The sequence below is a fragment of the Harpia harpyja genome, chromosome 5 (genome assembly GCF_026419915.1).
Source record: "Harpia harpyja isolate bHarHar1 chromosome 5, bHarHar1 primary haplotype, whole genome shotgun sequence".
NCBI lineage: Eukaryota > Metazoa > Chordata > Aves > Accipitriformes > Accipitridae > Harpia > Harpia harpyja.
The window spans coordinates 41,938,123-41,956,184 of NC_068944.1; the positions used below are offsets into that span (position 1 = coordinate 41,938,123).

The following is an 18,062-nucleotide window of genomic DNA, read 5'->3' on the forward strand; positions in this document are numbered from 1 at the left end:
AGCAGACTTGGTTACCAGTATATTGTGTTAGAATGAGCCTTACTTTCTCCTCGTTTTAAGTAATGTCCTTTCTTTGAAAGTGCTCTGAGGAGGGAAAAAAAAAAAAAAGGCAACATAGCTGCAATGCAGATTATCAGGCATGAAAACAAGGAAAAGCTCCATATGTATCCAACACAATTAAGTTGTATTAAAACAGTGCTTGCCATTTCTTTTAACAGAGTTTGCAACAGACTATTTGTATTACTTTCCATCAATGATACAAGTGTATTTAACATGCTGTATACTGTACTTGATTTTAGGCAATAACAGAAAAAGACTGTGTTATTTAACACTAGTCACTGTATCAGATGAAAATGGAAATGCTATATAGCATGGACTGCCATGAATTTGTCATTTCAGAAGGCCATGAAGCTATACAGCTTTTCTCTGGCTCTTTATCTTGGTTTCAGTTTCATGTCTTACGTGATCAGAAAAGGTTTTGGGCTTAATTCTGTCATTTTTTTATAAAGCTGAAAAAGAGTACCTCCAGGTTTCATCATGATTTCATGGATTATGTTCTGAATTTGCCAGTATATTTGTGCCAAAAATTCTTATAGTTTAAGAATAAAGTCAGAGCAACTTCAATAATCCCAATAAACTATTACCCCACAGTGTGTGGGTCACAAATTATTCAGAATAATTCAATGACTGAGTAAGAGTTGGTATGCTTGATTCTGAATATGAGCTGTTCTTAGATGAAAAGAAATTATTCATCAAATTTCTGCTCAAAACTAGGGCCGATTCAAAGGTATAAACTATTAAATGTATATTTAAGTATATTTAAAAAACCACAAAATACTAGAAAACCAACATATTGGATTTCAGGACTATATTATGAGCAATGGGAATGGGATTTAAATGTGTTAGGTGTGAGTTTCCATCTAAACATTAGAGGATTCAAGACCACCTATTTATGTAAAGGTGCAAACACTTTTCTCTAAAGCGTGACTAGTTCTGCTTTACAGCGAGTCCATCTGAGCTTTTGTACAAGATACTGTTATTTCATTTGTGCATTAATGCTGCCTTTGTGGCTACCATCTGTTCAGAGAGAGAAACATCAACTCTTGGCATTATCAGAGACATTTTAAGATAAGCCCTCCAGGAAAAAGGAATGTATTACTTAAGATTTTATATGTACTCAGAGAGTTTTTGTCCTGAATTTCTAAACGTTCAGAAGAAAACTCATGTATTTAGAGACTAGAAGGGATTCTTGTGCTATTATTTTTTGATGTGGTAAAAGTTGAGGAAGTCTTTTTTAACACCAGTTTCCTGAAGTTGCTATTGTGCTTACAAACTGGATGGATGAAGAAGTTTTTCCTTTGAATTTGAAGTCATATAAAGTCCCTTCATGTGCTGTTTTCTTTTTCTGGCCTCCCTAGGCCACATCGCTACAATCCAGCACTAAGTAGGCTCTGCTTTTTGGCACTCTGAAATTGCCTTTGCCCAGATAGAAAGCCTGTTTTGACTCCAGCTAGTTGGCCTGCTGGATGAATCTTTTTCCCTGACATTTCTACTGCTAAATTCTGCTTTGTTTTTGTGAACCTACTCCCCTTCCTGCTCTGCAGAGTGAAACTGTCTTGCAGCACCATGAAATCCTGTGAGGAGCACAGAAGAGGGAAGAGTAAGATGCTAGATGTGAGAGTCCCATAGACATAGATGATTTTGCTTGTTGCCTGCAATCTTGAAGGCTTAATTATTCTGTTTGTTGGACTATTTAATCAGGGCAGATAATCTTGCAAAATAGTGCTCTTTAAGTTGTAAGTTAGTTCTTTAGAGTTCAAGCTACTGATTGTCAGTAAGAGAGGATATTAATCTCTGGTTTTATTCAGCAGTGTATCTGGCCTTCTGTGTTCTTAGAAACTAAATGCTGTGAAGTGTTTGATTGCAATCAGCTGCAGAAATCCACACTTTGTAGGCCCAGACCAAGGACTCATGACTGTTTTTTAACACTATGCTATGGATATTAAATGAGTTGAAAACTGGTATTATCTACAGATGCTACTAGGCAAGCAGATGGGGGAAAGATGTGAATTGTCTTTGCAGGTTAAACTTTGAAAGTATATTCTTCACTTATCAGTGTTGCCATCTTAAAAATGAAGAATAATCAACTCAGAGCAATGTTCCTGTACGCTTCCTTTTAAAAAAACCCCCTCATTTTAGCCTAATTTCTATGATTGGTCTCTAATGGGAGAGAACATCTGAGAGTGTGGAAGCGTACAGAGTGCTCTGATGGTCAGCATCTCTCTTTTGTTTATGGGGAGTGGGAACTGAGCAAACCATTAATCTGTCAGAATTTAGATGTATTTAATAGACTTTAAACAAAATATATATGAACGTTCCGTCACTCGATTTATCTGTCTCTTACTGAACTGACTGGAGAGTCCTTTCTATGTTTTCTCAACCTAGGTGTCATGGATTGACAGGGGGTGAGAGGGGGGGTTCTGCCACCCCTCCTTCTAACCAGAAGTGAATCCCACATAGCTTGGGAGGGAGGTGCTGGGTGGCAGTCCTATGCAGAAGAGGCCGAGAACTATGAAACAGCAGCTTTGTCTGCTTTGACAGTGATTGCTGATCTCTGGATCAGCAGTGTCTTGGTTTCTGACTTCTCTGCAATCCATATTAAATTGCTTTTTACACTGCACTAGGCTAAACCAGCTTGACAGAGTTCATATTTTCATCCCTATATCCAAGATAATGCTGGGGATTTTGAATTGCTGGTGATTGCTTTGATTTGATTTTTATTATGACAATATGTTTACCAATTTACATTAGAGCCTGAAATCCTCTATTTCAGACTGCAGTTCTTTTCAAATATATTTCAATCATCAGAAAAACAAGGATGGGGAAAAATAAGTCCCTTTAACCTTCACTGTCCTAAGTGACATGTGAATACTACAAACTCCCCTTGGATTACCATAAGCGAACATGCCTTGTTGATCAACATCAGGAACAGAGCTCTAAATTAGTCCAAGAAATCAATAGTTTGCAGTTCTATTTTCCCTTTTTTATTATCCGTAATTATATTTCTACCTGCCAATCAGCTGTCACCCTGTAAACAGTGCTCTGCTTTCTTTACTTATATTCATTCTGTTTGAAGTTGCAATCACTCTGTATAAATGTAGGTGATGAAAGGCGCTCTTAAATTTTATTGAATCGTGATGCTAGCTCCTGCTTGAGGGAGAAGAGCGAGACTGCACTGCACAGACATGTCCTAGCCCCTTTCTATGCCAAAATGAAATTAGGTGCAGCAGCTGCGGAAGTCTGTTCAGGGACCATAGGCCTTACAGGCTCAAAGGAATAATTTAAAGCACCCAAATGAAACAAATCCCAAGTTTATTTAAAATTTTGCATTTCCTGGAGGATCAAGAGAAAAGAAGTCTTTCATAATCTTGATGAACCCCAGAAAAATCACTGTCTAATTTACTTTTCTGAATTTTCATTTCCCCTCCAGAAAGTCTCTCCTTAGTGTTACCATCCTTCAAGCAGTGGGGTTCTGGCTGGCAGACACTCAGCTGAATGATGAGGCAGGTTTTGCCAAGGCTTGATTATGCTGTCTTCTGTAGCTGGCACAGCTCCTGCAATCCAGCTAAACCTGCTCCATCTTCCACATAGGAAAGCAGAGTAACACCATAAGCTGTGTGTCATGGCCAGCTGCCTTTCTGTGAATCAAATGAAACAAGGTGAAAAATAGGTGCTCTGAATTTATATTTTAGACATCTATCGTAAAAATTCTTCCTTTTAGATTATTTTAGAAATTTTTCTGTAGGAATTCAGTTTTGAGCTCAATGACTGTGTGCTACAAAAAAGAAGTCTCCTTGAAGTTTTGCAGCTGTATTTAGGCTGGCTATTAGCTCCACAGTAAGAAGGCTTTCTGGGATCGATGGGACTACTTTCAGGAGGCAGGTCAGCACAGGCTGAAAAACATCCTTGCTTTTCTCCAGCCTTCTGGTCTAAACTGTACTCTTAGTCCTGCTACCTTCTCATTTGGTCAAGATTCCCTTCTACTTTTTAAATGGCAGTTTTGTTATGTCTGTCTACAGTTAGTGCATTTTTGTGATACCTACTGAGGCATAAACAAACTTTTCATAAAATAATTTAGGACAGTAGAGTATTTCGTTCTGTGCTGGTTACTATTTGAATACAGTTACATAATTGTGAAATATGTGAGAATTTATCTTAAGGCAAAATAAACAGGACATTTAGCACAAATAGGTTGTTTCTACAGTGATGATCATTTTATTTTGATCTGTATTTGCTGTTCATAGGCAATCTGGTACATTTTTGCTTTGTTATCTCTAACATGTGAAGGACTATAGTCTTAGAGTTCTCTTGCAGATTTTAAATTCTGAGACTATTTCATTTAAAATGCAAGCTGAAAATGCAAAGAAGTGCATAAAATGCACTGAGACAGATAAGATGGATCTAAGTTGTTACTAGTATGGATTTCAAGGTGTTCTTTTTTTTCTATTTGGATTTCTTTTAACATTATGGACATTTAGTAGCAAGGTTGACACAAAACTCGATCACTGTGCTCTGTAGAATCATCCTCTCATGCTTCAGTTCCTGCAGTATTGCCTTATCTGCAGTCCGGGTCTTTGGGAGAATCTGATTCTTCCTTACAAAAACTGCTACATTACAACAGAAATAGAATAGATCCTCTCAAATAATCTAAAATTAAAACCTTACCCAAATCTTCTTTAATTTTTGAGGTGGAAGAGAGTTAGGTGAATAACCTGAACTATTACAAGACAGGAAGTAAATTGGAATTTTCCAGCAGATTTACTTGCCTGCTTACATGGGAAGAAGCCTTTAATGTGAAAGACTTTCTGCACAGAACAAGAGATAATGGCTGAAGCTGGGTTTTCAGTTGACTTTAGATTTTTTGTTTGTTTTTGCAAATATGACTGAGAATGAACAAACAGAAGGCATGGGATACTTTGAATCTTTTGGAAATGCTGTTCTTTTCATCAAACAAACAATATTTAATGGTGGAAGTGCCTTCTTGCAACATTTGCAGTTGATTAAAGGTGGCAAGATCTTAACAGGAAGAACTGTGCAGTTTTTTAACACTGACAGAAGATACGTGCTGAAAAGTTATCTTTTTTTTTTTTTCTTTTCATTATTCTTTGAAAAGCTCTCTGTTTTGAAAAAGGTAGTCATATTTTATTTCTGGAAATAGATTGGATGGTAGTAATCTTCCAAATAAACTACAGAAAAAAAAATCATTATTACCTACTGTATGTTTCATGCTTCAGGATTAAAAATTACTAATATTGAATCTAAGAAACCTGATTAAAACCATATTTGTAAACTACAAAAGAAGTCATTAACCAAGGTTAGGTCTGAAATATGGCTAATGTATACTTACCTCCCAAGACTGATTCTCTAGCTTGATAAGTTCATGCCATCTCCTTCAGCAAGTCAGAAATCTGTTGGTAGATTATGTTTGAAAATACCTGGTAGAGCTGGTCATCCTGTTGTGGGATGGTGGATGTATGCCCGATAAGGGAGTTGGGATAGATGTATTTTGAGGTTTGCACAACTACGTAATCACAGTGGTGCCTCTTGTGAAGGAAACCTGTGCATGCTGATGCTTAATGGCTAAAAGGCAGAAGTCCCCTTAGCCATGGACTATCCATTTCTGTGTGGTGTATGTAATATCTTCCACAGTTACTTTTTGAAGCATTGTTTATGATTACTGAACCATTATAATGGAATAAATATATTTCACTTGCAGAGTAATGGCTTTCTATATGTTGGCAAAAATAACACAAGTTTTGGCCTAACCTTCAGTGGATGGGTTCAATCCAAGGCTGATTTTAAAGTAGTGGTCTTTAAAGTAGGGCTCTTTCCACACTGGGAACAGCTTGGCTTCACAAAAGTTCATAAAGGGACTGAACCTAAGTCATGAACTCCAGTAGAGATTTATTGTAATTGTAAAATACAATATTGTAGTTTAATGTATGAACTTCATGCTCATTTTGTCTCTAATACCTATTGGCAGGCCCAACTTCCCTGTCTCTGCGAAATGAAATTTTGTTCAGCAAAGTTTCAGTATATGGGCACAGAGAATGCAAACTTCAGTTTTACTTGCATGGAGACATATTCCACAATGAGAACAGCTTAGAAATTGTGGGAGAGTCTTGAGTTAGGCCTGTCAATAGTTTTTATGCTTATTTCTTATAGTCCTGAACAACATTTTCCCTCATTTTTAGGCTTATCATGGCTTATTTTCTTCTTTGGGTTACTCATCAGAATGAATACATACTACCCAGCCGTCACTAGTAATTATAGAGAAGTACCCCCAAAAATGTTTATCCCAAAGTGACTTACTTTAGTACTAAGTTTTTAATTGCTGCATACATGGACATAAATAATAGCTGCTCTATAAGCATTAAGTTAAATGACAGCAGAAACAAGTGAGTACTTCACATTTAATTGGTTTAAAAGGTGGTCAAATGTAGGTATGGTTAGCTTATGATGTATGGAAGGAAAAGTAATTAAAATAATAACATTGGCATTAAATTACATGTTGAGTAGAAAGTAGATTTTAAGTAGACTAAGCATACATGCATCCTTTTCATATTTTTTTCCTATTCACATAACCAGAACATAATTCATTTCGACATCTCTGACTGTGGTAACTATTAAACCAATTTGTTTCACCTCATCTTTTTTATTCAGGGCATTTTTCTAAGGGATATTTTGATACATCTTTGGATGTAGGATGGCTGGAATCCGAATTGAAACCTGAGAATGAACTGAATGATTTAGATTCTTTTTACTCTGGTAACATAGATACACAGTTTGCTGAGTGGCAGCTCTGTAGGTAGTGTACATGAACTCAAATTATTTTTCCTTTCAGGTGACATTAAACAAGCTGTCACGAAATAATCAATTTCTTAGAAAATTTCAATCTACTTTCCTCTTTAACAGCTCCATTTTTCAGTGTAGATGTACGTCTATCTAGCCAATTTGCAGCCCTTTTAGTAAAACTCACATCCAGTCAGAAACAAATGGACTATTGGTGACAGAAAATGATTTAACCTCTTTTGTTCAGGATGGTCTGATACAGAAGATGTTTGAAAGTGTGTATTTAATCTTCACATCAATACTGTCATGACTGATGGGAGACTGGGGATAGCAGGGGCTGGGAGCAGCTGCAGCCCCTTCTGTTTCTTGGAAACCAAATGGGTGAAATGAGGAATTCTCAGCCCAGTTGTTCTGGGAAAGCCAAATGTCTGTGCTGCCTTGCTGCTGTAATCTGTCAAGGCAGGTAATTTGTGATTCTAACCAACATAAGTTCTGAGATGATGAATTTGTGTCTTTTGTTTTTCTGGCGTAAAAGAAGGGATGAGAGGAAAAGAGAGGGAGTGAGAACAGATTTTGATTTGTTTACACTGTAAAATATATGGATTTGGGATTTATGCTTCCCATAACAAAATGTTATGAGAGCATGGAAGGAGTTTTTCCCCTAATATTTTCCTTGTTTGGTTTATCTGGACTGATTGCATCCAAATGACCAGATACTTTCAGTGGTCAGAACTGCTTCCAAATTGCTTTGTAAACTTTAATACCATCTGCTTATCAGCTCTCAAAATGGGGGAGAAGGGTAGATTATTACATATTGCACATATTTGCTGACAATCCTTGATATTGAACCTTGCTCAGACCACCAGAACAGTCTTACCATATGAGGAATTCCCAGATTTCATATTGTTTCATAAAAGTGTACAAGTTGTATTGGTTTAAATTTGCATTTGCTTTATCTCTCTGTGCTTGGCAGTCCTATTGCTGAGGTACTTCCAGTTATGACTTTTCCATGTTACCATCTGATGTTTTGTGTGTGCATTTGTTTCTTTCACAGCTGGTTTCCAGGGCAGTTTGATTTGTGATAATGGATACGTAGTAATTCAAAAACTGTATTTGAAGAGCCGGGAGAGAGCACCAGCATGTAAATACATGTTTACTAGTGAGCCAGTTCAGCATAGCACCATGGAAGGTTTATATATCAGTTTTATTAGAGGATGCCATCTCATTGATTCAGTATTCAACCAAAGTGAAGCTATTTGAATGTTGTTGGTTTTTATATTTAGAAAGTAGTAATTATTTCATAATCACATGACAAAAGCCATAACCAATAATTTATATTTAATTCTACCATTCATCAGACCTTTTACATGCCTTAAGAGAAACACAGTGATACTGAATTGCATCTCTAATGAAATAGTATATTGAAATGCAATCATGCCACTGATGCTATGTTAACGAGTAAGAATGTTTTTTAAAAGAAACAGTGGATGTATCTAACCACCATTACTGTAGGACTTCACCTCGAATGTAAAATGTTTTATTAAAGAGGTGTGATAATAGTTAATGTCATCGCTGCTGTCATCTTGAGTGTCTTCACTACTAATTTCCTAGAATATGTTAAAAATATTATCCTTATGTGATGGGTTAACCCTGGCTGGATGCCAGGTGCCCACCAGAGCTGTTCTATCACTCCCCCTCCTTCTCAACTGGACAGGGGAGAGAAAATATAACAAAGAGCTTGTGGGTCGAGATAAGGATAGGAGAGATCACTCACCAATTACCGTCACGGGCAAAACAGACTCAGTTTGGGGAAAAATTAACTTGATTTATTACAAATCAACCGGAGTAGGGTAATGAGAAATAAAACCAAATCTCAGAACACCTTCCCTCCACCCCTCCCTTCTTCCCGGGCACAACTTCACTCCCGGATTCTCTACCACCCCCCCAGTGGCACAGGGGGACGGGGATGGGGTTTACGGTCAGTTCATCACACGTTATTTTCTGCCACTTCATCCTCCTCATTGGGAGGACTCATCACACTCTTCCCCTGCTCCAGCGTGGGGTCCCACCCACGGGAGACAGTCCTCCACGAACTTCTCCAACGTGGGTCCTTCCCACAGGCTGCAGTTCTTCACGAACTGCTCCAGCATGGATCCTTTCCACGGTGTGCAGTCCTTCAGGCACAGACTGCTCCAGCGCGGGCCCCCCACGGGGTCACAAGTCCTGCCAGAAAATCTGATCTGTGGGCTCCTCTCTCCACAGATCCGCAGGTCCTGCCAGGAGCCTGCTCCAGCGCGGGGTTCCCACGGGGTCACAGCCTCCTTCGGGAACCCACCTGCTCCGGCGTGGGGTCCTCCACGGGCTGCAGGTGGATATCTGCTCCACCGTGGACCTCCGTGGACTGCAGGGGGACAGCCTGCCTCACCATGGTCTTCACCACGGGCTGCAGGGGAATCTCTGCTCCGGCGCCTGGAGCATCTCCTCCCCCTCCTTCTTCACTGACCTTGGTGTCCGCAGGGTTGTTTCTCTTACATGTTCTCACTCCTCTCTCCGGCTGCCGAATGCCGCCGTCCCAACTTTTTTCCTTCTTAAAAATGTTATCACAGAGGCGTTACCACTATCGCTGATTGGCTCGGCCTTGGCCGGCGGCGGGTCTGTCTTAGAGCCGGCTGGTATGGGCTCTGTCGAACACAGGGGAAGCTTCCAGCAGCTTCTTACAGAAGCCACCCCTGTAACCCCACCCGCTACCAAAACCTTGCCACACAAAACCAATACACCTTAGAATTACTATTCTTTTTTGCCTTGAGGTGAGATCTTCAATTTTAGCCTATATGCTTCAGGACTGTACTGTAGTTGTTGCCTGCCTCCGTAGTAGCTTATTAAAGAAATCTTCATTATGCTATTTTACTCTTTGTCTCTGCTTTTCCCACTGTGGTTATGTCTTTATCTACACACCTGGCAACCTTATTTCTCAATCATGGTTGGCACTGTCAAAATGTAGATGGCTCATAATGTCCATGATCACCGGCCATTTCATCAGGTTTTGGATAGGGAGCAGTTTGGCAGTCTTTTCCAATCATAAGATTAGTGTTTGCACCTAATTCTTCAAGCTGACCGTCATTTAGGAGGTTCTTTTGTTAGTTTTGATATCACGCATGCAGAATATGATTTTTCTGTTCTTTCAGTCTTTTGGGTTCCAGGAAGATGGGATTTATGGGAAAATTGGCTCAGTAACTGGTTGGTCGAAAGCTGTACTGTGAGCCCATTAACCTCTATTATACCTACAGAGAGACTTTTTACCCTTTTTCTCTGGCTTAGATTACACCTGTCAAATAAGATTTCAGATACGCTTGCTTTTTCCCCATTGTCAATGAGACAAAGCTTCCTTTGCAGTCTGGTCTTGAAGGTTAGATGTTTAGATTTTGGTGCTGGCAAATATTACAAGCATGTACTTTATTTGGGCAATATTTCACCTTTCAAAGACAAGATGAAAACACAGTGCTTATAATTTCTAGTCTAATATTTAACTATTATGCACCTTAAACATATAACACAAAAGATCAATAGGTTTTTGCTTCAAGTTAACTCTGAAGTCAGTGCATACAAGAAACTGGGGAATAAAATTTATTTCATTACCAAGGAAAATCACTTAGCTTAAATTTTTAATGAAAGGCCATTAATAAAGCTACAGATCACATTTAGTATCTTCTACACTCACTACTGTGAAACTTTTTACAGTCCATAAATTTACTTAAGCGGTATTTAAAATGTGTCGGTGGGGAGGGTTCAGTAAGAAAATAAGTGCAGACACATTCTTCCTCCTACAGATCTTCTGCTCAGCAAGATGAGTGTTTGATTGAAACATATTGTCTGTTCTGTGTGCATAATATAAACTATGCAGAATCTTTTGGTCAGGATTTTGAACAAAGGCTACTCAAAAGTATATTTTAACCATGTATCTTAGTTTTATTATTTGAATTTGAAATATGCAGCTTTTGTCAGGTTCTGCTGAGGTAGGATCATTTTCTGTACACCTCATCTTTCTGGTTGAAGAGATTTGCTTATTGCAGTACTTTGGCTGTGAACAGAAAAATCATCAAGCAGCTTGCTGGTGCAGAATGGAGCCACTCTCACCTCTTGGATGATAGCAGCTCTCAAACATGTTATGCCTTCCAAAAAGTACCTGTTTCTACTCAGTTTTGTTGCCTTTATCTGTGAGTCTTCTACAGCTTTGTTCTTGATTGTATAAGAAACCAACTATTTGTCCTTGTCCTCACCATGACAACTGAAATCGGATGGCATGTCCAGAATGACTTTCCCTGCTAGTTCTTGTCTGGTTTGATGACAGGTTTTCCTACAGCAAGATCTTTAGCTCTGAAACTTCCCTGGTTGCTCTTACAAAGCAATTACAGCCTTTTCATTAGGATGTGGTACCATGATCAGTTTTTGTCCTCAAGTGTTTACTTGAAAAAAGATTGGCAAAGTAGGAGAGGACAGTTTATTTGAAGGAATGCTCTATTTATTTATTTACTTTTTTGAAAGGGCTAAACGTCTCTTAATTTTGGACTGAACTGCACTAATGTGCCATGAGAATAGCCAAGCTAAATTAATGGCAAGATGTCAGGATCCTGGTACTAAAGCTAGGGTCTGCATTAATAGTGGTGGGTGAGAGATATGTGCAGAAACCACCTGGAAAGGGATTTATACAATTACAAAAAATTCTTCTCCTTGGGTTGTCGCTCTCTCATGCGCTTGCTAAGCCATAGTTGGGTTGTGGTTTTTATTGGTTTTGTGGGTTTTTTTAAACAACAGCAAAACAAGGCAAATGCATTTGGTTGTAAGTCAGCACGAACACTTGTTACACTCAAAATCTTTCTACTTAAGAAACATTTTAATGTTCAGGCTAATGCCTGCATGGGTGGGGGAGGGATAGGGGTCAGGTCTACTATGTAATCTTTTTATTTGTAACTTTTTTAAAAAAAGATATTTGATCTAAAAGCAATTATTTTAAGGAAATCACTGCTAGCATATAGCTGATTTCTGTCTTCCATTGCAGCTGCACTCTGAGTGTTACCCTGGAGCAGGCAATCATTCTGGCTCGGAGCCATGGGCTACCTCCTCGCTATATCATGCAAGCTACAGATGTCATGCGCAAACAGGTAAGATGCTCGCTGTGGGTAACATCTTGATATTTCCTAACAAGACGTGTTATCATCAAACAAGAATGACTTGACCAAGCATTTTTTTTAACCTCCATCTTAATGTTGTGTAATGTCTGTGTGAGTTTTCTTAGTTTGGGTATTTTGTTGGGGTTTTTTTAATTCTCTTCCTTTATTGTTGACTGAAAGGTGGGGGTTTTTTTAAATAATGCAACAGGCTGTTTTTAACCAGATGCTTGCTTGCTTTGTATGTGTAAATGGGTCATAATTTTTACAGGGTTATGATTCTACTTAATGATTTTTGTATAGTAACTGTTGTGGCATTACCTTACATCAAAATAGTCTGTTGAGTAAGAAAGTCTTTATTTAAATATATATTACCCATAAAAATAACTTAAGATTATTAACTATTGTTAATAAAAAGTTACTCATGTACTGAATGAAGGAGAAGTGTAGGAGGGGAAGGGAGAAATAAATACCGTGGTTCTTAACTTTACAGGCAAGATTCCCGAAGACGATGTTTTGCTGCTTTTGCTTAGTTGCCAGCTGGGGTTAAACCACAACAAAAGTGCTTATTTCAAAATAGTGTTTTTCACTCTTTCGTCATAATAGAATATTAGGATATAGAGGCTGTTGTGGATAAATAACCACTTCAACATGAACTCGTAGTGCTAAGGTATAACAAAAAATAGTGGATTAAATGGCTATATCAACCGAAAATGGGGGATACACTCTACTGTATTGGTACCACTTTTCCTAGAATATCTTCTTATCAGATAAATACTTTCAAAAGGATGTTTGGAATCTTGGAAGGAGTTCAAAGGAGGAGCTCAAATGATCCAGAGATTGTTAGACAAGGCTTATGAAGTGAAGATTAAAGAGCTCAACCTATTCAGTTGATCAAAGCAAGGTTGAGTGGGGGTTTAATCACTGTGTGTGCATATGGAACATATATCCATCCCAGCCTGTGGTAGCTTTCAACCTAATGACAAAAGCATAAACAAGATACAGGATGCACTCAATCTTGAAGTGAAAAGCATAAACAAGACACAGGATGCACTCAATCTTGAAGTGAAAAAAAGATAATTAAATATTGGAACAATTAATCACAGATAAGACAAGATTCTTAATTTCTGGTTTTTAGTTTGCATCTAATTTTATTATTTTCATTAATTTTGCTACATATTCTGTGCAGTGATCACAGTTTAGTTACAAAAATGATTAAACAACTGTACTTTACTTCTAACTTGCTTTTGACAAAAATGCACATATGCTAGATCAAACCTTTAGCCTGTTAAAGCAATTGTGTAGATATTCTCAAGCCATAGAGTCTGATCAATTATATGTAAGTGCTGCTGCCTAACACGGATACATCAGAGTAATTAGTCTCATTCCTTTTCATACCAGATTTCCACTTTATTTGGTGCTTAAATTAAGTTTCTGTGGTGAATAAATGTAGGTCTGCTCAGGAATTACAGCTTTAACTTGACTTGAAAAGAAAGCTACTGCTGTATAAGGATAAACTTGCATGTGTAGGTTGATATATCTGCTCCTGAAGTTCTAGACAAAAGGCATATCCGGGTGTTTTGCAGTCAAAAAATGTGGATGTAGAGTTTTGCATATGTCTCTTGCGGGATTTATTCTGTCAAAGGGTACATTTCCAATATACAGTTCTAGACCGTTTTCAAAAATGCTGATTAATTTGTGGATCTTCCACAGTTTATTAAATGAAAATGAAAGACAAAATGAAAGTAACTTGCATGATTTTGAGCAGCTGTAACTGTACTTGCTCAAATAGAGGTGTAGAAAGTGGCCTCCGGTGAGGCTACATTCTCTGAAGTAAAACAGCAGGTGATCAATAGCTGTTAAAGATACCAATATCTCAATACCACCCACAGACACTGCAAAAAAGTCTGCTAGTATATCAAGGCAGACTTTTTTCACACGTTATTCCTCTTGCAGGAAACCACTACAGCATTTGATAGAGTGATAATCTTTTGTTGTAACTTTAAATCAGTCTTGGAGTTCTGTAGTAGAAATACAACCCTCCATTAAATTCTGAACGTTTTGGAGTAATTTCAACAACGCACTGTGGTATTTTCTAGAAACCTGTTCTGAATTTAATGTTTAAATTATCTGTAGGATTTAACTGTCGGGAGCATCATGCAGGCCATAAAACTTGGAGGGGAAAAAAAAAAAGCGCTTCTTGGGGTTTGACGCAGGACATTTAGTTAAGGGCAATACATGTGTCTTCTACCTGGCTTAATGCAAAACAAACAAACAAACAAACAAAAACTTCGTTAGCCCATTTATACCCTGAATCTTTTGTGGAATAAAGAGATTAGCCACAGGAAGGTGCAAATGAAAGGATCTCTATTCCATCTGTTATTCTGTAGAAGCCAGCAATGTTAGCTCCTAGCAGTATCAGCTTTCCACAAGGGGAAATTGCCTCTACTCAAAGCTGATACCTCTTCCAGCTTGGGGCACCAGTACTGAATAATGGAGACACCTGATTGAATGGATGACCTTAGGAAGTGGTTTTTTTCTTTGAAATTGAACGAAGTCATGATCATGTTTAACAAGACTCATAACAGCCCTGACTGTGTTGTTGGAACAATTGACAAAGTAATTGCCCTGTCAGTTATAATTAGGTATTTGCAAGCACCTGTTCTGCAAGAACTAAAGAAAAGACACCAACTTGTGAGTGTTGGTATGAACTTGGGTCTGTGGGATGGTTTTAGTTAAATGATTTCTGTTTTTCATCTGCTAATCCAGTCTAGGTTGACTTTTAAAATAAAAATTTTGACAAAACATCCCAACTATCTTTTAGTAACTATTTACTTATGTATGTTTATTCATGTAAACATCTGTACCCACAAAATACTATGTAAAACATCCTGACAGGAGTGTGTCTTCAGGATGCAGCAAAGTGTGGAGAGGACAGAGGCCTAGGAAAGGAGCTGTAGGGGGGGACAGGGCTCTGAGGAAGAAAGGTAGCTAAAAAGCTGAGAAACAGAAGAGGCTAGGAGAAAATTTGTGCTGTCTTTTAAGTGAGTAATCCTTTTTCCATGCCTTTTCATCAGTATAATAACAGCACTACATTTTGAATAATTCTCATTCTACTGATTTAGAGTTCTTTGAGCAGGGCATAAAGAGAATCTGTTTTCTTTATGTGACTGGTTCTTGCTATCCTTAAATTAGTGTGTAGCTTGAAAATAAACCTGTCATTTTTTTCTCATGGCAATGAGAATACTAGTTCATACATAAGAGTCCAGATTGATGGTGGTGTCTCCTCAGAGCTGCTGGCATCTTTCACCAGTGCTCTGGCAGTACTGGTACACAGAGGGAAGCATTCTGGAACCATGTAGCACAGCTGTTCCTTATGCCTACATGAGATGAACAGCGTCAGTATTTACATTGCTATAGCTTTAAGAATAATATTGGAGAAGTATAAATTAACAGTATATTGAAATAGAAATGGTATAATGGTGGTCGGTGGAGACAAAGAGATGTCATGTAGCAAGTTGCTAGTAATTCTTGGGGGCTTTCCCTCAAAAGAAATAAGAATCTGGTGGTTTTAAGTAAGGTCTAATTTGTTCTCCTTTTACGTGGTTGTATAAAGCTAGACTCCTTTTTAAATCAACACATTTGATTTATTATGTGAGCAAGGTACTAAAATTAATTTGTCTAGTGAGTGATGCAAGTAAAAATAGGCTGGTTTTGTTCTCAGAGGTAGTCACAGCACTGATGTTCAGGACCTACATGTGATTAATTTAGATAGTTTTTCCATATATATGTATATTCTGGCTCTCAGTTATGTTAATCATATGCCATTCATAGCATTAGTCATGGTGGGGTTTCTTTATTATGACAAAATTTTAGAAAATGACACTGAGGAAAGGACACTGAAGGTGCTGAAGGTCTGGACTCAACTTGTCTAACTTTGTAACCAACACCAGATCAGCTATCCTTATGTAATTCATGAGACATTTGTCATATCTGTTCTTAAACCTCCAGTAGTGGAGACTCCTGCACCATGCTTCCTAAGTGGTCTATTCCAGAGTTTTCTTAACCTTTTCATTAGGATGTATTACTTAGTGCCTCATTTGAGTCTTTTTTTTTTTTTTTTAATTTATTTTTATTTTACTCCCTTTTTAGCAGTAGACTTTTAGTATTTTGAATGTTTCCAGAGATGGGGCATCTACGACCTCTCTGGACAACCTGTTCCAGTGTTTCACCACCATCACTGTAAAAAAATTCTTTCTTATATCCAGTCTGAATCTACCTTCTTTTAGTTTAAAACCATTACCCCATGGCCTATTGCTACAGGCCCTACTAAAACGTCTGTCCCGAATTTGATTATCATTTCCCTGATAAGCCATCACTTGTTCATCTGATCTTTCTTTTTTCAGTTATGCTTTCTTACCTAATCATTCTCCCTATTCTCCTCTGGACACTTTTCAAGTTTTTATTAAAGATGAGAAGAAACTATGAAGAATTACAAAAGGATCTTACAGGACTTCATGATTGAGCAATAAAATGGCAGATGAAAATCAGTGTAGATAACTCGTAAGTGATGCACATGGGGAAAAAACCAAACCCTAAGTTGATGTTCAGAATAATTGGCTGTGAGCTTGCCATTACATCTCACACTCAAGACCTCAGGATATGGTAGAAAACATCAGCTCAATTCTCAGTAGCTATCAATAAAGCAAATCAGAATTTATAATGGTTTAGGCAAGGATAGATGACAAAGTAGAAACCATGCTGTCATGACCCTTCATTTTGAACTGTCTGATGTTCTGATCCGTTCCATAAGGATATAGCATAATGGAGAAGGTTCAGAGAAGGTCAGAAAAAAATGATCAATGGTTGGGAATGGTTTATAGACAGGGCAGACAGACAAAATAATCTAGGATTTGTTCAGCTTCATGAGTGAAGGAGGATATGACAGAGGTCTAAAGAACAGTTAGGGACTGACCATTGTCCTCACCAGTGCAGAACTAAAGGCATCAAATGAAACTGGCAGATTCAAACCAAACTAAAATAGTGGTTCTGACACAACAAGCTATGACTGTACCCAAGATGTTGATGATCTTCCACAAGGAGGTTAGTGATGTGAGGTTATCCATGGGTTCAAGATGAGATGGGAAAGAAGAGAAGAGAATCACTGCAATTGATTAAATACATAATCACTGCTGAACAGAGGAAGTATTGAGTGACTCATGATTGAATTCTGGAGGAGTTTCTGGCGAAAGACACGTTTGTCATGGTCTGCAGTCATGTCTTTTGCAATTGTTGGAGACAAGCTTACTGACCTAGATGTAAAGCTAGTAAAATCACTTTTCTATACTGCCTTCAGTTTTTTAGGTACTCTAGTTATTTTCTCTATCTTTACCACTATTTTTTTCCTAAAAGAAATGTAAAGACACAGTATTTTTTGTTGCATGTGTTGATCTACATAAACTCTGAGAACCTATCTGTGTGTAACCAGCCAGCCTTTTTCATCTTTTGTTTGAGCTCATAACAGTGAACTAGTACTTTCTCAATTACCTGGGTACCAGACTTCAGTCAAGTGCAAGTTCTAGTCCTATTTGATGTATTAAATCAATGATTATACCTCATTTTTACATCATATACCGCTGCCATTGCAGCTCTGTTTGGAACATAAATTATCTTTGATGTCTTACACCAGTCTAAGATCTCACTGTAAGAATATTTTTTGTTCTTTGTTATTTTCTCCTGAATTTAGATAGTACAGAAGGAGAAATAAAGGGAGAGTCAGTGTATGTATTATAGACAGAACAAGTAGTTTCCATCTCCTTTAAAATGTTAGAAAACATAGAGACTGTAAATCTAATAGATACGTTTCTTTATGATGACTACTTTACATAAATAAAACTGCACTTTAAAGCTAGACCTCATCATTTAAAAACAAATTTTACTATGTTCTTTCATATGTTTAAGCTAGTTTGTTTGCAGAAGAGTCTGCATTTTTTACTATTATGGTATATGAACATTGTGTATGTTTTATAAAGTTCTTCCTTACTG

At 37.8% G+C, this 18,062-nt stretch overlaps 1 protein-coding gene across 3 annotated transcripts in view; it reads left to right on the plus strand.

Annotated features, from left to right (window-relative positions):
- PREX2 (phosphatidylinositol-3,4,5-trisphosphate dependent Rac exchange factor 2) overlaps positions 1-18,062 on the plus strand; it is a 192,221-nt gene that overhangs the window by 164,003 nt on the left and 10,156 nt on the right. For all 3 annotated transcript variants that reach the window (XM_052786784.1, XM_052786785.1, XM_052786786.1), the window contains one exon: positions 11,909-12,011. In XM_052786784.1, the coding sequence (XP_052642744.1) occupies positions 11,909-12,011 (103 nt within the window). The remainder of the gene's footprint in view (positions 1-11,908; positions 12,012-18,062) is intronic.